Source organism: Oryx dammah, unplaced genomic scaffold, assembly GCF_014754425.2.
Source record: "Oryx dammah isolate SB20612 unplaced genomic scaffold, SCBI_Odam_1.1 HiC_scaffold_26, whole genome shotgun sequence".
Taxonomy (NCBI): Eukaryota; Metazoa; Chordata; class Mammalia; order Artiodactyla; family Bovidae; genus Oryx; species Oryx dammah.
The window spans coordinates 12,759,310-12,786,347 of record NW_024070210.1 but is presented as its reverse complement, the minus strand read 5'-3'; the positions used below and the strand labels follow the sequence as shown (position 1 = coordinate 12,786,347).

General features: G+C 41.3%; 1 protein-coding gene across 1 annotated transcript in view; it reads left to right on the top strand.

The window, feature by feature from the left end:
• The window catches only part of LOC120853605 (neurexin-3-like), a 43,384-nt gene extending 37,663 nt beyond the window's left edge, over positions 1 to 5,721 (top strand). Inside the window, exon 7 of the mRNA XM_040227571.1 lies at positions 5,525 to 5,721. Within this exon, the coding sequence (XP_040083505.1) occupies positions 5,525 to 5,721 (197 nt within the window). The remainder of the gene's footprint in view (positions 1 to 5,524) is intronic.
• Positions 5,722 to 27,038: the final 21,317 nt, after the last annotated feature.

Genomic DNA, 27,038 nt, shown 5'->3' with positions numbered 1-27,038 from the left:
GGGGTGCTTCTCCGTAAACTGAAAACAGAGATGGGAATGAAAACCGAAGTACCTACCAGCATCATTGACAACTTGTTTAGTCTTTTCATCCATATCTCTGTTGCCTTGTCAGTTTCCCTACTACACAAAGAAAAGTCACTATCTTATCTCAAAAGAATATGTGACTATTTTAGTGAGCATTGATTACATATTAAATGCACCATCCCTATGCAGGGGTTCCCTGCGGCCTTAGCGCAATTTGAAGTTACTGTTAATAATTGAAAAACTTTCTAAATATGTAATTCCAAAAGTGTATATTATCCTACTGTATCTGAAATTTTAGGTTTATTTGGAAGAATGCTTTAGATAGGATTATTGTCTTTAGGAAGATCTATTATATTTATTAATCTATGCATTTGATACAGATGTTTATCCGTATACTTAGACAAAGCTAGATTGTCCTGTTTATTTTTAACTGGATTTTGAATTGAAATAGGATTTGAAAATTTTCGTTGTTAAAACAGCCACATTCTTACATTTAAAAAGTTATCTTTCTCTGGTTGTAGGTTAGAAGTACCTTAAGTTACTCGTTAATCTAATAGCAACACACACACCCACCCACAAGTTTATTCATGTCCATAGAGGTGAGTTGTGGTGTTAGCACACCTAGGTTTGGGACCTCATCCTGCTGCTCATTCCCTGTGGGACCTAGCAAAAAACAAAACAAAATACACTTAACTGATCTGTGACTTAATTCATTTTCTGAAATCCTTGCCTTCCAATTTGATCAGTGGTCAAAAAATTCTTTTATTTTTGAAGTTCTGGGTATCTTCCATGAGAAGATCATTCCTGTTTTTTTTTTTTTTTTTCTGGTTCTTTAATACTTATAATTGCTTTATCATGTGTTTACAAAGACTAAATATGTGAACCATGCTACGTAGATTGTCTGGCACCTGGTAAGTGCTGGGTAATTGCCCTATTTTGTTATTGCTATATCCTTTGATTTGCATAAGATTGAATTATTTCAGTGGGTGTGCAATTGGAAGCATTGTTAAAGTGTTTTCTTTTCCTTTTTTCCAGAGCATTTTTATCCATTTCTCCAACGTTTCTTTCTTTCTTTCCTTCTGTCTTTCTTTCTTCTCTCTCTCTCTCTCAATTTAGAAGACACTGTGAGGATATGGAAAACAGACACACATATAAGATATAGTCTGTTCAGGAAAGGATGTACATAATGAGTTTGAAATAAGGAAAGGAGCTTATATTGCTCTTTAGAAAGTATTTTACAGTCTAGTCTCAGCTCACACTCATTCAGGACAGTTACCGCATACTTTTCCTGGGCACTGGCAACCCGAGTCTGTCCCAACATCTGGTGAGACTGAATGAGTCTAATAGTTAAATTAGAGGAGGAAATGTGGTCAATTAAATGCCACCACCACTACCCCCAAAACATTTGGTTCCAAATAGAAAATTGCTTATATGAGTTGTTATTGGTAAGTTCTGTGGATAAATTATTAGGAAAACCACAGTTTCTTTTAAGTCATGAAAGAATTTTAACCCTTTATTTTTTCATTCTCTTGTTTTTTCTTTCATTCAATAATATTTTTGAGCCTTTATTTTATGCCAAATACTTTATCAGAAATTAGAGAAATAAAAAGTGAACAAGACAAGCAAGGTGTCTGCCTTCAAGGGACTCATATTCCACCAGGATGAGATAGACAGGAAAGAACTTAATAAATAATTTATTGCTCTCCATGTTGTTGTTGTGAGTTAAATAAAGAGGGAAACAGGCTGGAAAGTAAATGAAATACTGATGGGGACTTCCTGAAATGGGAGAGTCTGAAGAAAGCCCATTTTGAGCTGCAACTTAAAGAATGAAATGAGTCAGTTATCTGAAGTTCTGTAGGAAGGACATTTCAGTCTCTGGGATGAGCAACAGCGGAGGGCCTGAAGGCAGGGGTGATCTTGAAATGTTGGGTTTGGGGGTGGGGGCGTGAGGGGTACTGTGTGGTCCTAAAACTGAGCAGCCTCAGAATGACCCAGAGGACTAGTCTTGCCTCTGATTCCTGAGCCCTGCCTTTAGGCAGTAGGTCTGGGTGGGGTCTGAAAATATGCATTTCTCACAAGCCCCCAGGGGATGCAGGGGCCACTGACTAGGTGCCCAGGCTCTGAGCATCATTGTGTGGTGAGAAATCACTAGGAGAGCTTGGTGTGTGTGGGTGAACAGTAGGAAATGAGGCTGGAGGAGGAGGCAGGGGCCCTGGGATCTCACCCTGGAAAGAAAGTAGTACTCAGACTTGGATGAACAGATCATTGAGGATCCTTCTGGTCCTTGCTAAAACCCTGAAACCTCCCTGGTTCTTGAGAGGATTACCATGCAGTCAGTCTTTGAGGATTATCTGATTCTGAATAGCACTCACTCCTTAATGCATCAACTGGTAAAGAATCCACCTGCAAAGTAGGAGACCCCGGTTCGGTTCCTGGGTTGGGAAAATCCCCTGGAGAAGGGAAAGGGTACCCACTCCAATATTCTGGCCTGGAGAATTCCACGGACTGTAGGGGTTACAAATTCCAAGGGGTTGCAAAGAGTCTGACATGACTGAGCGACTTTCACTTTCACCTAATGAATGCAGAGCACGTTCTTGTGCAATTTGGAAATGGCCTGTAATTCCCCCTGTATGGAATTCCTGACCAACCTTTGACAAATGGGACTATTTTCTCCCTTTGCAGAACTGCATTCCCCTACACTCCAGTTTTGGAAGTATGACAGTGGTGAATTCGGGGATCAGATCAGTTCCACATTTACTGAAACATATTCTCTGCTTCGGGCACCACACTTGGTGCAGCAAGGACATAACCAAAAGCATAGAAAGTGCTTTCTAACTGTAGGTAGCATTCCATCTTTTGGGGACAACTAGTAAAAAATGTGAAAGAGTTAGAGGATTGTGTAAGTGAGTACAGCGCCATGTGCAATAAAATGTTAAATATTGTCATATGTAAACATTAGTGATGTACACAATACGTGCCGTGGGTACTAAGAAATGGGAGAATTGTTGTCTAAAGTTACTGGGGAATTTTCAGTATCCTGGAGTCATTTTAGCTGGTCCTTGGAAAATGGCTGAAATTTGGCTAAAAGGAAAGAGAAAGGCATGAGAAAACTTTTGTCTTCAGATTCAATGAACCTGCAAAGGATTATTGTTTTCCTAAAGTTTTTGCTGGTCTGCTGTCTTTCAATGGAAAGCCTTCCAGGTGTTTCTGATTCTTGAGCACAGTTGAATTACTAGCCCATTGTCTGGTGAGAGCTGTTTGGTCAGGGAGCCCCGTGGACTTCTCAGAAGCATTTGTCCTTTGAAAGAAGCCGTCCTGATTTGCTATTGTTAATGAACCTTGTCCTACACAATGCTCAAGTTGAAGACCCACTGAGAACACGACCATGAGCCTCCTTTCATCTCTGCATGGGGGAACCACATGGCATTTAGGAGCTGCGGAAACCCAGCAGCCATGCTGCTCCCCTGGTGCTAGTAATTGTCCTGAACTTTCTTATGTCATATCTTAATAGCTTTGTGTTAGGAGTGATGGTTTGTACTGCGTCCATTCTTCATGGATAAATACAAAATGTCTTGCCACCCAGAAGACAAACCCTCTGTAGTCATGCATCTCTTTTGAACATGCATCCTTGGACCCGATATGTTTACATTTCAATATTCTGTGCCTGGAAATTGTGAATATGCATTTACTGCATATTCTGGATATATTTTTACTGCATATACTGGATATATTTTTACTGGGTCAAGTGAATTTTTGCATCAGATCCTGACTAATACATGTGATGAGTCAGTGGGCTCACCTCCCTTGTCGTGACTTTCTGGAAAACTCATGGATATCCTGAATAGTAAGGTATTTCCTGTTGACAGAGAGTGAAAGTGTTTGTTGCTTAGTCGTGTCTGACCCTTTGGGACCCCACGCACTGTAGCCCGCCAGGCCCCTCTGTCCATGGAATTCTCCAGGCAGAATACTGGAGTGGGTTGCCATGTCCTTCGCCAGGGGATCTTCCTGACCCAGGAATCAAACCCTGGTCTCCTGCATGGCAGGCCGATTCTTTACTATCTGAACCACCTTCCTCTTAGCTTAGATAATTCCAAAGGAGTAGGTTCATCTTTAACCCAAAGGTAAGGGCAGAAGATGGAAGTGAAAGAGAGAGAATGATTAAAGAGAGGGCCTGGGATGACCTGAGAGAAATGTCAATCTGTAAGGCAGAGATTACCAAACTTTTCCTGTTGCTCACTCGTATCTGCAAAAAGTTTTGAGACTGTCCTCATGATCAGTATACTTAAAGAAAATGAACATAATTTCTAATATTTTATTTCTATACCTCAGATACACCCTATGATGATACACACAGTCTGTATACTTTCTTCTATTAACATGTAGCAGCAGTGTGATGCAGTGTGCTGGTTCGCAAACTCTAGTCTCCATTGGAAAATCCTAGCAAGCAAGTGCAATTGTTAGTTGCTCAGTCGTGTCCAACTCTTTGCAACCCCATGGACTGTAGCCCACCCCCTTCTCTGTCCATAGAATTCTCCAGGCTGTAATACTGGAGTGGGTTGCCATTCCCTTCTCTTAAAGAGGTTTGCACCCCCAAATCCTAGAAGCTTGTGCAAACACAGTTTTCTGCCACTCCCTCCACGCTAAGTTTCTAATTCAGTAGGTCAGGGCTAGGGCCCAATAATTTGCATTCCTCCAAACAGTCCATGGGGTTGCAAAGAGTCGGACATGACTGAGTAACTAAGCACAGCCCAACAACTTCCTAGGTGAAGCTGATCTGAAACTGTGCTTTAAGAACCTATGAAGTAGTTAGTCTCAGAGTTAGTTAGTTACCTAAATTGAACATCAGGATCTTTTCATGATCAAATATGTGACCTTGGGTAAACTCTTTTACTTCCGTGAGCTTAGTTTTTAAAAGTCTGTGGTATGGAGGTAACCACCATTTCTTACATTTGAGGGTCACTGACAAGCTTTGTGAGATAATATAGACGAAGTGCTTATCATCCCCAAAACATTGATGTGTGTTGGCTGCTATATCCTCCTCCTTCTCCTCTTCATTCTTATCAAACATCTTCCTAGTGTCATGGGGTAGACTGTAAAGAACTTTCATGCCTTAATTCACAAGAATCATGGGAGTGCATCTCTCTGCTTTAGCATTCTCCATTTAGAAAGACCATGTTCCGAATGAGGTATCTTTCTAGTTGAATGGTAGAGATGAAGCTCTTTTGCAGAGTCTGCCAGAAAGAGAACAGTGTGTTCAGCCCTCTCCCTTCGTGTGTCACTGTTGATACTTTGTGGCTAAGTGTGTGTGTGTCGTCTTTTGTAAATATCCAGTGACTTTTTTCTTGCATGATATAGAACTGATATTTTTGGCGGTGGTGTCTTTGACTGTTTTGGGGCTTGGGAAGACTAAATTCAGGTGATGGCTTTGAATCTGGTTAGTTTGAACACCTCTCTCTCTCTCCTTTTTTTCTTCTTTCCTGCTCTTCTTCTGAATTACTAGGACCAAGTACCACCTGTCAGGAGGATTCATGCGCCAACCAGGGGGTCTGTATGCAGCAGTGGGAAGGCTTCACCTGCGACTGTTCCATGACCTCCTATTCTGGAAACCAGTGCAATGATCGTGAGTACAGCGTTTTCATACTGGGATATTTTCAGAGTTCAGAGAAGTTTGGAGAAATCTTAAGGAACATTAGGTAAAAGAATGACTCTTCTGAACAATTCATAAGCAGTTTGCTCATTCAGAAACTTGGAAAATAAAAAGCTAATTTTCTTGTGGAAGAGCAAAGAGGCATTTCTTGTTCAACCATACCAGATGTTTATCCATACGTCCTCCCTATTTTTCTTTAGATTACCTTTGACGAAACAATTAAGACAATATTTTTGTTCTAAGGAGTTCACTTTTCCATTAATTAAATCATCTGGGTAACAGTTTTGAGACTCTCTCACTAACATAACATAGAGGATATTTAAGGAATACAGCTATTTTTTCAGAACGTCTGAGTTTAGGGAATTTCTTAGGCCTTCCAAATGATGAAGACATTAAGAGTTTATTATTTTTTTCCAACTAGAAATGTTTAACACATTCCAAAGGGTCTTTCAAATGTAGGCAGAGATTCCTTCTGGATAAATGTATTGATTTCTATTTAGTTTATATGTACATAGTCATTCTGTTTATATATACATTTTTATTTTGCCAGTATGTTTATATGTATGTATCTGTGTATTTGCTTCATATTGGAAGACAGCCACTTGTTATTTTTGTTCACTAGTGAAGCTTCAGTTGCATCAGCTGTTTTCATTCTCGAAGACTGATTTCATAAAGGCAATTCTAGCACTGGTGGTGGAAATATTCATACTTAAGTTCTGTGGGAATCTATAACAGGTATCTCTACTTCCTTCCAATGTGGCCACTGATGAGCAAACACTGGAAATTTCTGCATCCCTGTTGCAAAGAAATTTGTTGCAAAACTCTGACTTACTAGGCCCTGCTGACATTCTGCTTTTCTAAAGGCAGCCTTCAATGGTAGGAGTTTATTTTTATAATCTGAACACATAGGTGCCATTAATTGGTTTTCTAAAAAAGATGCATAATGTGATATGAACAAATACTAAAATTATATTACAGTTTGTGCACTTGGGAGCAGGTCTGTAGTAATCTCTCGTCCTGGTTTCCAGATTTTTTTTAGTAGCCTTTTTGTGTGTGTGTATTCTGTCAGTCACTTAAGATACAGTAAGGAAAAATAAGCAGGGAATATGGATATGTAGAGAGAAAATTCTTTGAAACTCGTTGATCTAGATGTAAGTGTTTGTCTCTATATTTATAATTCAAAGAACACACTCTTTGCAGAAAGTTTTGGCATTAGATGGCTCTCTCCAATTATTTGGTGTTATTGAAAGTCCTATTTCCATGTTCATGATTTGGAAATACTGTTCCACTCTGAGACAGGCAGCGATGGACCCATCCAAGGGTCCCTGAGCAATTGTGTTGTATGCTCTTTTTCCTCCAATTTGTCTGCATGGGAGACTTTTTTCCTAAGTGGTAGCACAATGCTTCTTTATCCTCACAAGTTTATTCCATATCATGCATACATACATACCACTTCCAGTACAATGTGATCAGGAAGAGACTGCGCACGGGAAAGGCAGAAAGGTAAGTTCTCTAACGGCGGTGAATAGACACGGTCTTCAGAAGGTATGTATGCATTTTTCTCTCGCTGACACGTTCCTTTCTGCCACTCGCGCCAGGCATGGTTTGCTGCTAAAAATCAAGCAGGATCCTTTCCAGTTTTCTATGATTGTTTCTGAGTTTGTCGAGAGCAGATTGTACCTCGGTCTGGGATGAGCACTATTGCATTATCTGACCTGAGCAATTTGTCCACGTGTCGTGAAGTACCAGAACACGTCCTGGGAAAGGTCAGTGTTTCTTTTGTGGCAGTAGATCCTCATCTTCCAATAACGTTTTAAGACATCCAAGCTGAGGGTAATGTATTTTGAATTTTATCCCGTAAACAATGCAGTGGAATGTTTGATAGTAAAGGACTTCTGAGCCCAAATCCTTGAAAGAGTCTTCTTGCCTGTTCTCCTCTTGGAGAGTGGACTAGACACAGCATCTCAGTAGCTCGGAGAAAACTGGTCCAAGGAACCAGGAGGGAAAGTGGGGCATTGTCAGTGAAGGTCAGGTATCAAGTTAAGGAACTTAGTGTTCTCTGTATGGGGACATGCAAACCTCTGGGCTCACTGAATCCATTCCTTCCATGTGCAGCTCAGCTATCTGGGGTCAATCCTCTTTCCTTGTTCATCTTGCTTCTTGCATTCCCCTGGTTCCTCAGCAACCACCATTGGGAGGTGGTACCATCTGCTGGATCGTGGCTTTGGGAGCCCTCATTCACATCTGGAGGCCGGAAATCACTGGCCGCTGTGACATTTCTTGTTTGTTGGTATGGCAGGAGATAGTTTCATTTCACAGGGGAGATGTTTGAATAAGTTTCCATGAGTGGTTTCTCAGGATAGCAGATAGAAATGAAAACATCTCAATTAGTTATTGCAAATCCAAGAATCGAAACTTGTTCAATAGGGAAACGACTAGGCTAAGATATTTTCCAAAGTAAGATGCTCAGTTCATCATATGAAGAAAAATTGATTACCTCTGGGCACGACTTTCATGTTTGCATATTGGAGTCTCGCTCACTTCTTCTAGCATTGGGTCTATCACTTGTAACTTTTGTTATTTCTTGCCTGTTTGCTAAATTTGACATTTGCTTGACAGTTTCAAGGTACTGTCACAGAAATGGCCTCCATGAGTAGAATTTACATTTAAAAACTGTGTCTCATTTAGTATGAATAGACCAAGCCTGGATGGTTTTAACTTTATTCTGTCATTCTTTGTGAGAGCAATGTGGATTGATGGAGGCCATGGGGTAAATTTCTGGTTCATCCTTATAAAGATAGTTGTAAAACTGATATAAGTGGTTGTCAAAGAACGGCATGTGTTCTCTGAGGCTGGTCAGTTCAGTTTAGTTCAGTCACTCAGTCGTGTCTGACTCTTTGTGATCCCATGGACTGTAGCATACCAGGCTTTCCTGTCCATCACCAGCTCCACAGAGTAGAAAACAGAAATCATCTGATTGGAGACACAAGCGTAATTGGTTTATTAATTGTCTTACCTAGTTTTAAGGCATCTCCCATTTCACATAATGGTAAAATCATAGTTTTGTTAGGTGATGTTTCAGGCTGTTTTGAAACTACAGCAGGTACACTCATCCCAGAAGCAATTTTGAGTTCCCGTAGGACCCAGTAAGATCTTTGGAAGTACACACAAGGAACATGCTCCAAAGAAAGTCTTCAGTTCTGAAAAATTCAAAGCCAAGGAGGTAAGCACCAGTTGCATCCAACTTGATGACATGTTGTAGGGGCTACATTTTAAAAACAACAAAAGATAGGAACCTTTTACAGGTCCTGGTAAGGAGATTCCTTTTGGATATTGGGTTCTTACTGGTATTTTTAAATCAGGGCTGAGAATCAGGGCAGTTCTAGTATCTTGCAGCCCTTGCACCATCAAGAGAATCCAGAACCTCTTTCCCGTGTGGAGTGGCAATGCCGCTTCCACTGGCAACTAGTGGTTGGGTTCCTGTCTCCTTCACAACGCCACACAGTGTCACACAAAACCCAGCCCACTCGTGCATTCCCACACATGTGCAAAAAAGTGATCTTTGGGGAGGGCTTTTTAAAAACACCAGTATTGAACACCTCACATCTATCCTCACCACCATCGTTACTTTTAGGCCTGTTCATGACAACTCTTAAGAGTTGTCTGCGATTTTGGAATCTTGCTGTTGCGTCTGTGCCCTGGAGAAGTGAACACGGGGCCATCTGTGTCACGTGAGTCCCCACGTCAAGTTCTTGGATTTATCAATTGAGTGTTTATAATGGCTTTGTGGGGGTGAAGAGAAAGGAATGAACGTGGGTTCTCAGCCCACCTCCAGCCAGCTACGTGTATGATGTTGTTTGAGGTACACTGAGAGCTACTTGGAGAAATGGCAGGTTCACACTGGCATGTGATAATAGATGTTCTTTGCTTGCAACAAATCAATAGCAAGCAGCTGTGGATCGTGCAGACAGTGGTGTGTGAAGCACCTTTTCGGACAGTTTTCTGCTGGAGTGGCTGTTGAGCAGCACTGTGGGCTATCGATTGGCCTTTTTATTTATTGTGTGGGTTTATTTATTTTTTAATGTAGGTGGGTATATTGATTAAATCTGTTAAAAACACATTTCCCATTCAGGCTTCTGAAAAATAAATAATATACACATAATTTAGTGCACAAACAAGGGGACAGACGTGTGTGTATGTTAATTCTGTCTCTTGAGTTCATATAGGTACCCTGGCATTGTGTTACAAGCCTATGTCTACGTATAGCAATAATTTCCACGGATATTTTACTACAATATGTCCATAATTTTGGTGATGTGTTTGCTCCTTGCCTCTGTTTTCAGGCTTTGCCTGTCCAGCAAATAGGCCATATTTGAGAAGTTCACTATCAAGACCTCTATCTTCTGCTTAGAACACACTTTATCATTTATTCATTTATTCACTCACCAGACATTTCTAATTTGCAGATAGGATCATGAATAACATCCATCCTGTTCTTAAAGGCATAACAGTCTAGTGGGTAAGATACGTATGAAAGTGCTTTAATAGAAATATGAACGGTAAATAGAAGTCATAAAGTGGAAAGGGGATTGACCCTCCCTGGGGCTGAGACTCCATCTCGGAGAGCTACTGCCTTTAGAAAAGTTTTCATTGACAAATGAGTCTTGAAAAATATCCAAGTGCTTCCTAAGCAAATACGGTATGAACTAGGGTTAGATAGGTAAGGCAGTATTCCACCAAGCAGAGAGAAATAAAGTACAGTCACTGTTAATGTTCTGGCTATGTCCTGCCATGTTTTTTTCTCCCCCTAACCTTTTGCAAATACATGGGCCTCCTCTTGTGCAGGTATTCTACCTGTGAGTAAACCCGTGTGCCCACACCTGTCCCCATCAGAGCACGGGGGACTTTCAAAGCCCTGACCTTTGGTTGGGAGAAGGCTGGAGCTCTGTGGGAAGGACACCCTCCTTGAGCTGGAGGAAGTTCTGGAAGCCTCCTGGGTCAGGGATGGAGCCTGGCTGGCCCTTCTTTAGTGGACTCCAAGGGACCTGGAAGGAATCCTTCCTTCCCTTTGGTGGTTAAGCCTTCAGAGTGTAGTTCTGAAGGGTGGGTGTCTGGGTGGGTTGAGCTCTCTGAGACAGGCTGGCTCCTTCCCTGTGTCTCCCTACGAAATGGCATAGAGCCCATAGCAGTCAGCGTGTGCTGAGTAAAGAGTTGGCGTGTGCTGAGTGAGTAAGAGAGTTACTGATTCTCCTTGGGGTCTTTGGTTGGCTGTCACTCCTGCCACAGATCTCAGGACTCCCATTCTGAGACAGTCATTTTCTCCCAGAGAATCTCTCCTTCAATTCCTGTCTATTCTGGCACCAGGTCAAAAGACAGTATTCTGATATTGTGTGGATTCAGCTCCCTCTATTACCTCTATAGAAAATGCTGTTGTGATTGCCAGATTTCTTTCCAGTCTTTATTCTAAAACTTTGTGTGGCTAAACTTACACTCAGGTTAAAATTTGTGCTCTCATTGCACAACATGCATTTTCAAAGTATAACAACCATTAGATTTCCTAATTTCCTTTAGTAGAATGTGCACAGTGGTGCCCAGGTCATTGGAAAGGAAGCCCCTGGTATGTTGAATCTCTTTCTGAATCCTGGGTATAAATAACCCTAATAGGGTCCACATTGTATTTCATTGAACCATTGGTAGACCTTTATCTTGGAAATTTAATTATAATAAACCATATTTTTAAAAGGTTGATTTGTAATGTATATAACTTATTGCATTATAAAAAACTTCATAGCATAGCCATTAGGTTAATCAGCTTTAGAATCAAATTGCTTTAAATGTCAATTCTAACTCTAACACGATGAAATTGAATTAGTCACTTAGCTTCTTTTGTTACAGCACAAGGAGTGTGATCAGTACTTAGTAAACAGGAGCAGTGATAGTTTTTAATATATCTAATAGTATTTGCTATTTGTCAATTCTTTGTTTCATTCCTGATGTTCTGCTATGACCTTTAAAGAGGTTATCCCTTTAGTCATCCCAAGTGTGTTAGTTGCTCAGTCATGTCTGGCTCTTCATGACCCCATGGACTGTAGCCTGCCAGGCTCCTCTGTCCATGGCATTTCCCAGGCAAGAATCCTGGACTGGGTGGCCATGACCTTCTCCAGGGCATCTCCCACACTGCAGGCAGATTCTTTACTGTCCGAGCCACCAGGGAAGCCGTAGTCACCCCAAATTCCCAAAGAAATACTATTCTTCTCTTGTCCTGATTTCTACAGTGGGAACACTGGGGTCACCCAGGAACTGGCTGAGTCAGTACTTGAACCCAGGTTTGTTTGACATGAAAAGTCACATTAGCATTAGATTTGCTGCTACTTAGTCCTTACTAGAAATAAGCACGGAGAGCATCAGCACTAGTTGTTAGACTAGAGGACTTAAAATTTCAGCTGCACAAGTCTTCTCAGACAACTGAATTATATACGAATATAGACTTGGAAAGGGCTTCCCTGGTGGCTCAGATGGTAAAGAATCCACCGGCAATGTGGGAGACCTGGGTTCGAGCCCCCTGGAGGAGGGCATGGCAACCCACTCCAGTATTCCTGCCTGGAGAATCCTCATGAGCAGAGGAGCCTGGTGGGCTGCAGTCCATGGGGTTGCAGAGTTGGACACGACTGAGCGATAGAGCACAGCACACAGACTTGGAAAAGGTAAGCTCTGTGTTCCTGGTTGTTCATTTTATCTATTCTGAAATTTGAAACAGTTTAGTTGTTTCTAATACTTAGATGAGGCCATGTAGTTAGAAGATCTTTAGGTATTAAAGATTTAGACTTAGAATATCCCCCATAGCCTCTGATATTTATATTTTCGTTCTCGGTTGACCATCTTCTGATTTCCATTTTCTTTTTACTTTATTACAGTTTTAGTTTATGTCCTATAGCAGAGGGGTGAGACAGTTGATGTGGAGTGGATGGCATCTATTGAAATCTGGACTGTGTTGTTTAATGGCTGCGTTACCTTTGTACTACTTAATTAATTCCTTTGTGTCTCTAGAATGTAGATATTTTTGTGTTCTACCTTATTAGAGTGTTGTAATGATATGTTGAATCCGTAATTGTGAAGTTCAGGACAGGGCATGTAATAGCCCCTACAGAACTATTAGCTACTCTTCAGTCTCATTTTCAGAAAGTTAAAAACATGACGCATACAAACGTAGTTTTCGTAAAGTTAAAACATAACTCATGTGAATATAGAATGTATGTGTGCCCAGATTTATTTAACTCCTCAATGAGGGAAACAACAATATGGTTAAAGTGTAAGCAACAAGATCACAAAAGATTATTTGAAGAACTGGATATTTACAGGCATTAAAAAGAATATTAAAATACAAATTTAGGTTCAGTATAAAACTGGTGAATGTCTCACAGGGTAAAAGGCTCCTAACTTTTGATGTTATTTATTCTTCTGAACAGGATTTCCCTGTTGGCTCCGATGATAAAGAATGTGCCTGGAGATTCTGGACTGATCTTTGGGTCAGGAAGATCCCTGGAGAAGGAAACAGCAACCCACTCCAATATCTTTGCCTAGGAAATCCCACGGACAGAGGAGCCTGGCCGGCTACAGTTCATGGAGCCACAAGAGTCAGACATAACTTTGTGGCTAAACCACACCACCACCAGGTTCTGCTGAACAGTTGATCTCTGCTGAATAGAAATCTACAGGTTAATTATCATCTCATAGACTCTGGGCTTCAATTAATAGTAAACATCTATTTCAAACAAGGATGCATTTTCCCATAAAACTAAATATTTGTTGTGTGGATATGTTAAACAAAATCCCTGTGGTGATGGTTTAGTTGCTAAGTCATGTCCGACTCTTAGGACCTCATGGGCTATAGCCTGCCAGATTCCTCTGTCCATGGGATTCTCCAGGCAAGAATACTAGGTGGATTGCCATTTCCTTCTCCAGGAGATCTTCCTGACCCAGGGATTGAACCTGGTTTTCCTTCATTGTAGGCGGTCTTCTGCATTGCAGGCGGATTCTTTACTGAAAGTCCTATAAGACATTAAAAAGACACATGTGTCTCTCTTAGTCTTTTTTTCCAAGTTTTGGATAATTTTTCTTTTTATGCTCTGTTAAATTACAAATACTGTTTACCTTGAATATTGTTCTTATATCATTACTTTTACTTTTAACCACTTACACTGTGTGCGAGTCACTGTGCTGAATTTACGTCATTTTTGTCATCTACACAGCACGAGAAAGTAGATATTCTTCTGATCCCTGTTTCACAGATGAGCAAGCTGAGACAGGTTTGGCAAGTTTAGGCAGGCAGAGACTGAGCCCAGAGAAGGCAGGAAGGCTGGGGGAAGCAGCCTGGCACCACAGTCAGCAAGATCCAGAGGGAAGTCAGATACAAAAGAAGCACTCACAAGTGAGCACCACCAAAATGAGGCTCACATTTATTAATATTTCTTCTTTGCATCTGTGTTTTATTCCTGGGCCCACAGATATTCAGTGTTGCGGAAAGAAGGCCAGGGGATGCGGTGAAACCCTAAGTCATCTTAGAGTAAGGAGGATGGTACTGGCACTCTTGGGAACAGTTTTGTAGATGCAGCTTGTGGCTAGCTTGTGGGAATCATGGGAATCACTCTTGCTTATAAACACCCCTGATATCAGGAAGTGACTATTTTGTACCTAAAATCTGCTGTACTGCTGGTATTAATACACACACGGTGTCAAATAGATTAAACAAGAGCCAGGACTGCCTACAGCTTTTGTTTTGCACAACCATCCGTAGAAACAAAGCTGGGTAACATTTGATTCTCTAAATTCCAGTTGACACTTGGACCTATGGTTCAAGGAGAAATGGTCTCCAGAATTCAGGGATCTGTTGCTGGTCAGGAATTGTTATGAGTTGTAACAATCTTTGGCCTCACTAATTTAATTTCAGCCATCTTCAGCATGCTGTATTTGTAGGCCATTTTTATTGCTTATGTTTAATTATTATCCATTTATTTCTTATGTGCTGGGCTAGTTACTTATTGATGGTGATGGCAGTAATCCACTGAGAGCCTATTGGTCCAGAGAGGATAATTTTATATTATCTTGTTAGTTATATTCAGATACAATTTTAATGTATTTTTCAATATAGACTTATAATATCCTGCATTTCCATTTATTAGCATTTACATGCAGAGGCAAAAGAAATGCAAATGACTTTATTTTTTCTTGTAAAATAGAACTAGTAAATATAATTTGGTTTCCTTCCCTTATTTTTTTCCTGTAACATTTTTTTTAGAGGGGACATTTTGGGGTATACAATTCACATTCAGCAAAATGCACAGCTCTTAAGTGCATTATTATAAACATTTATAACCACATAACCAGCATTCCAGTTAAGATAAAGGACAGTTTCATTTTCCCAGAGGGATCCCTCATGCCTCTGTCAGTCATTCATTCTCCTCCTCTGTGAGGTCACTACAGCTTGGATTTTTATCAGCATCCTTGAGTTTTGTCTGTTCTTGGATATGTATAAATGGGATCACCCAGTATGGAATTGTCTATGCCTGCTCTCTCTAGCTCCATGGAATGTGTTTAAGGGGCACACATGTCCCTGTGCCTTCTGGCTGCCTGGCTCTCTCCTGACTCTCAGCTCCATCTCCTCACCTGAAGGAGCCTTCAGGAATGCACTTAGGGTTCTCGCCCTGCACCGTGGTGCAAAATGTCCTCCTAAGGCCATAAAGAGAGCAGGCTGGCAGCTCACCTTGTTTGTCTTCCCCGTTTTAGGAATCACTGCCCTTTGCCTGATGTCCAGCGTCTTCCATGGCTTCACATCCCTTGTCCTTGTCTTGGTTGTTTCAGATCAGTCGTTTCAGATCCAATTACTGTTGCCCTGTTGAGGTTGGAAGTGGATGTCTGCTTGTTTTCTCTTTACTTGACTTCGCCTCTGCACTTTGACACTGGGGAAAGGGGAGAGGGAAGGATGTTGAGCTAACATACAGTGTGCTGTGACTTAAACCACAATGTCTAGGGATGATGTAAGGCTGTACATTAGCTCTAGAACAGCCCTGGTAGCCTAGAATATTCTAGGATACTTATTTATTTGGTGTATGGGAATATCCTGCAACTCCAGTTACAGGCCCTCTGCGGTCAAACAGTCTTCCCTGGCAAAAGAAGCTGTGCCAAGCTAGTCGCACTCTGCAAATGTGTCCCCATTGAGCAGTTCTTCATCTGAGTTTCATTTACAGGGTCCCCATCGCTTTTTCCCTGCAGTCTCCCTGATAGCACTTGATTAAGCTCAGTGGGTACAGGAATTGATTTGGCTCTTGCAGCCAGCTGTTCTTATTTTTTTTTACCTAGGATTGTCATTTGTTTTCTCACCTACCTTTGTCCTCTGGATCTTTGCCGCCTGATCCATGTCTCTTGGCCAAATGAAATTAAGAAGTGTTTTCAAACAAATATTTTGGAGTCTTCAGGGAAGTGGAGGTATTTCTGTGCTGGGGACTGTTTTGACTATTGGCGCTCCATGTTTTGGTTATTAGATGCTTTTGTAGATGATTTTGTACACTTATCTTTGATGCGTATCTCCAAAAATATAAACAAGAGGGGACATTGCATGGTTGATGCTTTTTAGTTTTAACAGGTTTTTTTTTTTTGATAAATAAGATTATACAAGCTCACTAATGAAAATCTGGAAAATGCATAAAAGTACAAGAAAAAACATGCATAGTGTTACCAATTATATGACCTTGTTTCAGGCTATCCGTGGTATCCGGCACATACTAGATGTTCAGGCAATATTTGCCGAGTGAACAGCTGAGCCCTGCCTATTTTCAGAGTCTGAGTTGTGCAAAGGTCCTAGCGTTCTTTTCATGAGATGAATAGCATTTCTACCAGGGCTAGGTGTTTTCTTGCCAGAAGGAATGCTTTTAGGCATGCAGGAATTATAATTAGCATCCCAATATGCAGTTTTCTTCTTTGGATGAAAAATGAAAATGTCAGGATGTGTTTATTTCTTTTCTCTCTTGCCCTTGTCCCTTTTCAGCAGAAAGCCTTGCAGTTTCTAAACAGTTACACTTAGTTGAATCTACCTAGAGTAGAATAGTTTTGCAGTGGATTGTAGTTTGAAGGAAAGAGCCCTTATTGTATGTATGGGGAAGGAGCCTTCTGGGTCCCAGTTTTTTTTCTGTAGCATTTGCTTCTAGAGAGATGTCGTGGTTTATTTCACATGATGAGATTTCTTGTAACACTCTAGTCCTCTGGAGGTCTAGTGAGACAGAACTCTTCTGCTTTAATATCATTTGTCAATTTCTGCCGAGTTTTAGGTGACCTAAACTAGTACATAATATATGATTGAAAAATGTAAATGTACTGTGTACTGAAAAATGCAAAACACAAAGGTTTCTTGATTTTTGTACACCATGGGTTTCAAGAGTTCTATATCTCTGTGGGAGAATTCATCCAATCTTAGTAAACTCTTTGCAACCATTCTTAGGAGCGTTGATGGAAACCAACAGTATGTGGCTATGGGCATTATTTCCTAGTCAGTTCACTGGATGCTTTTTCTAATCAGTCCTCAACTACATGTAAAGCTGCAATTTTACCCAGATATCTTTATATGTGTAAAACCAAATCTGTGTTTATATAAATACAAATAGGTACCTGTGCATATATACACATTATGAATAAACACACATTTCTTTTAGGTTTTTTTTGTTCCCATGGTTCTGAAATATTTTTTTCCATCCAAATAACTTTGTTTCTGAGTCTTAGGGAGTCGCAGATCAGGAATCTGTCCGCTCTTCAGGATATTCAGCAGAAAGTCCCTTTGATCTGAACTGAATACTGAATATGTGGGGTATAATTTTATCTCTGAAAAATTATTTGGGGAGGGCAACCTCATCTGGGATTTATTTTTCCTTGAGAGTCATCTTTCCAGCTCCTCTCCCTACCTGAAACCCACAGGTGGTTCCCTCATGCTGGTGCTCAAATGTGTCATCCAGTTAAGACTCACATCAGTGACCTGGCATTAGGGTGCCTTTGGCAAGAGGTCTGCAATTCGACACACCTATCGTCACACATGCCTGTTGTCCCTGACTTATGAAAAATCACGAGGACAGAACACATGGAAAAGAACGAATTAGAACAGGTGGGTTTAGCCACACACACCCTCAGTGTTATTAAAGGTGTTATTCCTGTCACCCCAACACATCACATGTCTTTCCAACACCGAACTTAGTTTAATTTGCATTTGGAGTCATTTAGCATCTTTTCCTATTATATAAAGTTTAATGAACAGTAAACACGGCTCTAACCAGGTCTCACAGCTATTTCCCAGCGTAGGGTAACATTTTGCATTTAGTCATATTTGGTTTCCTAGGTAATGTTGGACTGTGGCTGTATTTCCTAAAGCCGCCTTGCTCGTCATGTGGAATGATTTGGTGGCAGATTCTTCAGACACAGAGCAAGCCAGGGAGGAATGTTATACTGGAATTCTTCGGAAGCCATAGTACTGACTGTCACCTGGGGAACACAGAGTGTGTTAAGGCCAATTCTCTAGCTGCTTCCCGTGGCAGCTTTTGAGCTCTGCCTTGCTAGCCTCCCTGCTTTTATTTCTGAAATCTACCCTGTGTACCAGTTCCAGATTTATCTTCCCAGAACACCATCTTTGTCTTATCACTCTTCTGCTCATGAAATTTTGATGGCCCCTTCTTGTAGTTAAAAATGCCATACTTGGTTTTCAAGGTCTTCATTTATCTGCTTTTCAATACATGTCTCTTGATCCTGTTTCTTACATGTTCTTGGCTTACTGTGCCCTCCAGTAAGGTCGGTGCCCTCCCTGTCATAGCATATTCTATGGTTGTTATACCCTTCCCACTCCTCTCCTTCCCTTCTGAGAAACTTCCCTCCTCTTGACCTGGATTTTTAAATCCTGTACAGTTTTTGGTACCAAGCCCAAGTCTCACCTCTTCCTTGCATTTTCTCTGGCCACGTTAGTCCATATTGGTCACTTCTCCCCAAGTTCCACTGCATTTATGTTCAGAACTGAGAGACAGCGGTACTCAGCATATAAAGGAGATTAACGTGGTGACTTGAGAGAGCGTGGTGGGTTCAAATCCTGTTCTTTTCCTTCCTGACGGGGTGGCCTTTGGAAATGAATGTGACACAGCCTCACCATATGTACCTTGCAAAAGTCCCACTTTTGCTTACAGAGTTGGAAATAATAGATGTAGGGCAGAATATTGGATTTCTTAAAAAATAGTCTTTGAAAAGTTCAGGATCGCAGGTTAAATTAAAAACATGAACCTTCCACTGAAGCAAAATATCACCAGGGAATAAAACAAGTAAAATGTTGAGTAGATTAAGGACCAATGCTGTTGTGTGTTCATTCTCTTCTCCAGAGAACCAATTTGCCTATGGTGGTGATTGTAGTTTTCTCTTGAGTAGATGGTGACTGTGTGTTGAGCAGATATATGTGGAAGGGTTCAGTTCAGTTCAGTTCAGTCGCTCAGTCATGTCCGACTCTTTGCGACCCCATGAATCGCAGCACGCCAGGCCTCCCTGTCCATCACCAACTCCCGGACGGCACTCAGACTCACATCCATCGAGTCAGTGATGCCATCCAGCCATCTCATCCTCGGTCGTCCCCTTCTTCTCCTGCCCTCAATCCCTCCAAGCATCAAAGTCTTTTCCAATGAGTCAGCTCTTCGCATGAGGTGGCCAGAGTACTGGAGTTTCAGTTTTAGCATCATTCCTTCCAAAGAAATCCCAGGGCTGATCTCCTTCAGTTGGATCTCCTTGCAGTCCAAGGGACTCTCAAGAGTCTTCTCCAACACCACAGTTCAAAAGCATCAATTCTTCGACACTCAGCCTTCTTCTCAGTCCAACTCTCACATCCATACATGACTACTGGAAAAACCATAGCCTTGACTAGATGGACCTTAGTCGGCAAAGTAATGTCTCTGCTTTTGAATATGCTATCTATGTTGGTCATAACTTTTCTTCCAAGGAGTAAGCGTCTTTTAATTTCATGGCTGCAGTCACCATCTGCAGTGATTTTGGCCCCCCAAAATAAACTCTGACACTGTTTCCACTGTTTCTCCATCTATTTCCCATGGAGTGATAGGACCGGATGCCATGATCTTCATTTTCTGAATGTTGAGCTTTAAGCCAACTTTTTCGCTCTCCTCTTTCACTTTCATCAAGAGGCTTTTTAATTCCTCTTCACTTTTTGTCACAAGGGTGGTGTCATCTGCATATCTGAGGTTATTGATATTTCTCCCGGCAATCTTGATTCCAGCTTGTGTTTCTTCCATTCCAGCGTTTCTCATGATGTACTCTGCATAGAAGTTAAATAAGCAGGGTGACAATATACAGCCTTGACAGTACTCCTTTTCCTATTTGGGACCAGTTTGTTGTTCCATATCCAGTTCTAACTGTTGCTTCCTGGCCTGCATACAGATTTCTCAAGAGGCAGGTCAGGTAGTCTGGTATTCCCATCTCTTTCAGAATTTTCCCCAGTTTATTGTGATCCACACAGTCAAAGGCTTTGGCATAGTCAATAAGGCAGAAAGAGATGTTTTTCTGGAACTCTCTTGCTTTTTCCATGAACCAGCGGGCAGTGATGTTCTAATTTAAAATTTGAACATATTCCTGATTTGGGGTCTGTAAAATTCAACCAAAAACCTAAGGAAATTTCAGAGGACCTACTCCCCTTCCTGTAAGTGTCCCAGCTTTTAAAGGCATTATTTGCACAGGCTTCCAAGAGCATGCTGGAGGATTCTGTGACCTTCAGGAATCTCATGTCCTACTTTTGCTTCTTTCCTGAAATACAAAGAATTACTAGCCAGGGCAAATCTTTGTGTCTTGTCACTTAAAGGACTGAAGGAACCAAACCACGATCTTTGCAGCCTCTATCATTATCAGAATCTCAATACATAATCTTAACTTTGCAGAAATTAACTCATTTTTAAATCCCCTCACCTACAGTCATAAAGTATAACCTAATTTTAGCATTTGTAGTAGACGACTCTGTTGTTATCTCTCCTGAATTCAAACCTCTTTGAGCCTGAGGCTCTAAGATCAGGCCAGGCCAAGTTTTGAACATGAGGCCCAGGTTGTAGAAGAACTATAGCTGATCTCTTATTCCATCTTCACTCTGGACAGAAAAAAACCCAGAGAACCAGAGAGTCCTAGTTTACCATCTGCATGGTGTAATGTGCTGATTACTGCCTGCCGTGGGAAGATGGCTGCATATTGATCTCCACTGGAATTTAACTGAATGAGAAGCCATGTCTCAGGAACATTATTATATTTATCCAGTTACCCAGGGGTCCTTCATAATGGACTCAGCTGTGAACATTAGGAGATTAGACCAAAATCTTAATCATGGTGGTTTTGATCATGTTGCAGTGCCATTAGCTCTTTGGAACCTACGAAGCTGGTAGTATTTGTGAGGAAAGGAAGTGGATAAGTGTGACTGCTTAGTGTCTGGGAGGAAGATTGGTGGAGAGGGAATCCAGAAGATAAATTTCAGTCATCTTAAGAACTGGCAGTAATGAGGATAATTATGTGGAGAATTTGCACTTCAGATTCTAGTTGTTCTTGAGAACATGATTCAGATTAATAAAACGCCCATATTCAAAGAAAATCCGGTGCTCTGTGACAACCTAGAGCGGGGAGATGGGGTGGGAGATGGGAGGGAGATTTAAGAGGGAAGGGACACGTATATACCCATGGCTGATTCATGCTGATATATGGCAGAAACCTACACAGTAATGTAAAGCGATCATCTTCCAATTAAAAATATATAAATTTAAATTTAAAAAAGAAAAATAATTTGGTTAATTTGATGGAGATTTAAATTCTTTTCAAAATGTACTCACAGGGAAATGATTTTTCTGTTTATATTCAGTCATTAGAGGAAAAAGTGATTTTTTATTTCTCAGCCTTTGCATTAGAGAAATGTGTTTATATAAGTAGTGTTTATTTCTAATGACAAATATGGGATGCTGAGTAAGTAGTAGACCACAGATGATTAAGTAATTGCCACCACCTGGGCACACTGCTGTTTCACATGTATTTTCATAATGTGAACAAAGTCTCTTACCATCTCAACATCTGTGCCTTATCTAAAATCTGGATATACTACATTGCTGTAACATCCCGTGAAGTCTCCCTAGATGGAGACTAGTTTCTTCAGTCTTTTTATTCCTGGAATCGGGGCACAGTTCACCATCATCATTCCATGACGTCTGTTCCTTTGAGGTCCACGTGTCTTTAATGCCATTTTCTCCCATCTTCATCATAAACTTCTCTTGATCTTCGAGATGTGAAGAATGATCTGAACCGAGCTCCTTGCTCATAGCCTTCTTCTCCTCGCATCCTTTACGTTAACCTGGGTGACTTCAATTTTCATGTTGTGATTTTCCTAATAACCTGACTTCCTCAAACGTCTGGCTACCTAGCAAAGAGAATTTCTCTTGCTGTTACCCCTTCCTAAGTTTTCGCTTCTCTCCTGACTCGACCTTCTGCCCTCCGTAGGGTCAAAAGTTTCTCTTGTCTTTGTACACCACCTGCAGTTCCTGGTCGCTGATTTAAGGGACATCCCCGCCAATACTGTAGAGCCCTTGCCTTGTGAAGTGGCCGCACCACCCAAATTTCAAGTAAATCCCTCTACTTGGTTTCTTGGCTGCTGCCTCATGAATTAGGGAAAGTCAGCCACTTGGCAGTGACTGCACTGCGAATCCACAGCCTCTTACTCTCAGTGATGACTTCAGCGTGTTCCTCTTTGTGGCCACCCAAGCTTTGACCCTCAATTCTGACCACTCTGTCTTCTCTCCAATGATATCCTGTTCTCTACAGTGCTAGTTAGCACTAACCTGGTAGGAGCTGTTTGTAAGTCTTACTTCTTATTTCTTCATAAGCTTTGTTGTTTATGTTTAAACACCTCTCATCTCTATCGCGTGCCAGTGAAGACTTGCCTGGATTTTTGTTCAAACATTATTTTCTGTTTCAGATTTTCTAGGACTCAATTTCATAAACCTGAGCACCGGTGGGAACACTCTTCTCCAAATGTGTCCAAGCTTTCTTTATCTATTTGACTCATCTACCCTACTTTGAGTTCATATGTGATATGGGCAAAGAATGTCTCAGAAAGAGCCCCCTTGCAGTGTTGGGGGGTGAGTTGAGAGAAGGTAGTAAGGCCCCTATAGATAAGATACCACATCCATTTATTTATCGCTGAAATAATCAGACCTTCAAGTAGAGTGTGATACACAGTGGAGATTTGATGAAAAATTTTTGGAAGAACTAGTGAAAACAAGAAAGCCATTTGTTGTTGTTCAGTTGCTAAATCCTATCTGACTCGTTGTGACCCCATGGACTGCAGCGTGTCAGGCTTTCCTGACCTTCACTATCTCCCAGAGTTTACTAAGATTCTTGTCCATTGAGTCAGTGATGCCATCCAACCATCTCATCCTCCTCTGCCCTCTTCTCCTCCTGCCTTCAATCTTTGCCAGCATCAGGGTCTTTTCCAGAGGTGGCTCTTTGCATCAGGTGGCCAAAGTATTGGAGCTTCTTAGGATGTTCTTATGGACTTCCCTGGTGGTTCAGACGGTAAAGCGTCTGTCTACAATGTGGGAGACCCAGGTTCCATCCTTGGGTCGGGAAGTTCCCCTGGAGAAGGAAATGGCAATCCACTCCAGTACTATTGCCTGGAAAATCCCATGGACAGAGGAGCTTGGTAGGCTACAGTCCATGGGGTCGCGAAGAGTCCGACATGACTGAGCAACTTCATTTCACTACTAGGATGTTCTTATAATAGCTGGGGTACATGGCAAAATGGCATGAGCTAGTGCTGCTGGCAGTGAGAATTTTAGGGTTAACCAATACTGAAAAATGGAATACAAGCCACATAGAGACAGAAACAACTAATTATAATATTCAAAGAACTAGTGAAATGGCAAGGATTTAAGAAATGGACTCCATTTGTAATCTTCAGCTCAAGTTCAGTTGCTCAGTCGTGTTTGACTCTTTGCGACCCCATGGACTGCAGCACACCAGGCTTCCCTGTCCATCACCAACTCCTGGAGCTTGCTCAAACTCATGTCCATTGAATTGGTGATGCCATCCAACCATCTCAGCCTCTGTTGTCCCCTTCTCCTCTGCCTTCAATCTTTCCCAGCATCAAGGTCTTTTCAAACGAGTCTGCTCTTCGCATCAGATGGCCAAAGTATTAGAGTTTCACCTTCAGCATCCATCCTTCAAATGTAAATTCAGGACTGATTTGTAATATTACAAGGACTGATTTGCAATCTTACAAGCTTTAATTATTATTCCTTTTGACTTTAACTTTGTTTTTATATTTGCAGCTAAAGATTTTTCTTTTTTTAAAGAAGAATCCACTTCTTGTATTAAAACCTCTTTCTCTGTCACTCAAACAGTGAATAGTATTGTATTTCAGAGATACATTGGTTTAAAAACTGTTAGATCATATTTGTTGTATGATTTCTAATGGAATGAACTGTTATGGCCTCTCTGATTAAATTATAATCTTAGTACACTGGGCTGTGAATGGCTGGGAACAAGTTCATTCCAAGTTCATTTTTCCCCTGATGCAGGCGGAATTGCGGTCAGCTGAGTTCTATGCCTGCCCAGGCTCCAGGCTTCTTGCTAATAGAAATACCAAAGGCCTCTGACTCTTCCTCCCTCAGCATCCTCCCCAAGCTCCCTGTTGCTAAACTAAAATGCTTGTATCTTTCAAAACTCATTTCCTGCCTCAGATTGAAATGTGTGCAGATTTTCCTGTTTAAAAGACACAGTCTGAACATTTAGAAGATTGACCTTCCATGCTACAGGAACATCTTTTGATACTTGAAAAAAAAATCTTAACAGAATTCTGGTTAAAAAAATTTTTCTTGTAGCAAAGGAATGAGGTACATCAAATATTTAGGTTTTCCTGTTTTTTTTTTTTTTTTGTGGGGGGACACCATTTGGTGTGAGAGTGATCAAGGCATCTGTAATGCCTATGTGCATTTTAACAGTTTTGTTCAGGCCGTGCACATTGAAACATGGAGCTCCATGTCTTCACTACATCTTTGCTTCATTTATTGTTCCCAGTTGATTGTCTTTTCTATCAACTGTTGTTGTCCAGTTGCTAAGTCCTGTCTTACTCTTTAGACCCAAAGGACTGTGGCATGCCAGGCTTCCCTGTTCTTCACTATCTCCAGGAGTTAATGGAGATATGCTCAACTCACGTCCTCTGAGTCGATGATGTTATCAAACCATCTCATCCTATGCTGCCCTCTTCTCCTCCCACCTTCAGTCTTTGCCAGCATCAGGGTCTTTTCCAATGAGTCATCTCTTCACATCAGGTGACCAAAGTTTTGGCGCTTCAGCTTCAGCATCAGTCCTTCCAGTGAATATTCAGGGTTGATTTCCTTTAGGATTGACTGGTTGGATCTCCTTGCAGTCCAAGGGACTCGAGTTTTCTCCAGCACCACAGTTCAAAAGGATCAGTTCTTCAATTCTCAGTCTTCTTTATGGTTCGGCTCTCACATGCATACATGACTACTGGAAGAATGATAACTCTGACTCTGTGGACCTTTGTCAGCAGAGTGATGTCTCTGCTTTTTAATACTCTGTCGAGATTAGTCATAACTTTCCTTCCAAAGAGCAAGATTTCAATTTCATGGGTGCAATTACCTTCTGGAGTGATTTTGGAGCCCAAGAAAAGAAAGCCTGTCAGTGTTTCCATTGTTTCCCTATCTATTTGTCATGAAGTGATGGGACCAGATGCCATGATCTTAGTTTCCTTTTTTTTTTTTTTTTTTGCTTTACAATATTCTATTGGTTTTGCCATACATTGACATGAATCTGCCAGAAGTGTACATGACTTCCCCATCCTGAACCCCCCTCCCACCTCCCTCCCCATCCCATCCCTCTGGGTCATCCCAGTGCACCAGTCCCGAGCACCCTGTAACATGCATCAAACCTGGACTGGCAATTCATTTCACACATGATAATATGCATGATTCAATGCCATTCTCCCAAACCATCCCACCCTCGCCCTCTCCCACAGAGTCCAAAAGACTGTTCTATACATCTCTGTCTCTTTTGCTGTCTCGCATACAGGGTTATCATTCAGTTCAGTTCAGTTTAGTCACTCAGTCGTGTCTGACTGCGACCCCATGAATTGGAGCACTCCAGGCCTCCCTGTCCATCACCAACTCCCAGAGTTCACTCAAACTCACATCCATCAAGTCGGTGATGCCATCCAGCCATCTCATCCTCTGTTGTCCCCTTTTCCTCCTGCCCCGAGTCCCTCCCAGCATCAGAGTCTTTTCCAATGAGTCAACTCTTTGCATGAGTTGGCCAAAGTACTGGAGTTTCAGCTTTAGGATCATTCCTTCCAAAGAACACTCAGGACTGATCTCCTTTAGGATGGACTGGTTGGATCTCCTTGCAGTCCAAGGGACTCTCAATAGTCCTCTCCAACACCACAGTTCAAATGCATCAATTTTTCAGCACTCAGCTTTGTTCACAGTCCAACTCTCACACCCATACATGACTACTGGAAAAACCATAGCCTTGACTAGACAGACCTTTGTTGGCAAAGTAATGTCTCTGCTTTTGAATATGCTATCTAGTTTATCGTTACCACCTTTCTAAATTCCATATATATGCATTAGTATACTGTATTGGTGTTTTTCTTTCTGGGTTACTTCACTTTGTATAATAGGCTCCAGTTTCATCCATCTCATTAGAACTGATTCAAATGTATTCTTTTTAATGGCTGAGGAATAGTCCATTGTGTATATGTACCAGATCCTTCTTATCCATTCGTCTGCTGATGGACATCTAGGTTGCTTCCATGTCCTGACTATTGGAAACAGTGCTGTGATGAACACTGGGGTAAATGTGTCTCTTTCAGTTCTGGTTTCCTTGGTGTGTATGCCCAGCAGTGGGATTGCTGGGTCATATGGCAGTTCTGTTTCCAGTTTTTTAAGGAATCTCCATACTGTTCTCTGTAGTGGCTGTACTAGTTTGCATTCCCACAAACAGTCTAAGAGGGTTCCCTTTTCTCCACACCCCCTCTAGCATTTATTGCTTTTAAACTTTGGATAGTAGCCATTCAGACTGGTCTGAAATGGTACCTCATTGTGGTTTTGATTTGCATTTCTCTAATGAGTGATGTTGAGCATCTTTTCATGTGTTTGTTAGCCATCTGTATCTTCTTTGGAGAAATGTCTTTAGTTCCTTGGCCCATTTTTTGATTGAGTCGTTTATTTTTCCGGAATTGAGCTGCAGGAGTTGCTTGTATATTTTTGAGGTTAATTCTTTGTCAGTTGCTATTATTTTCTCCCATTCT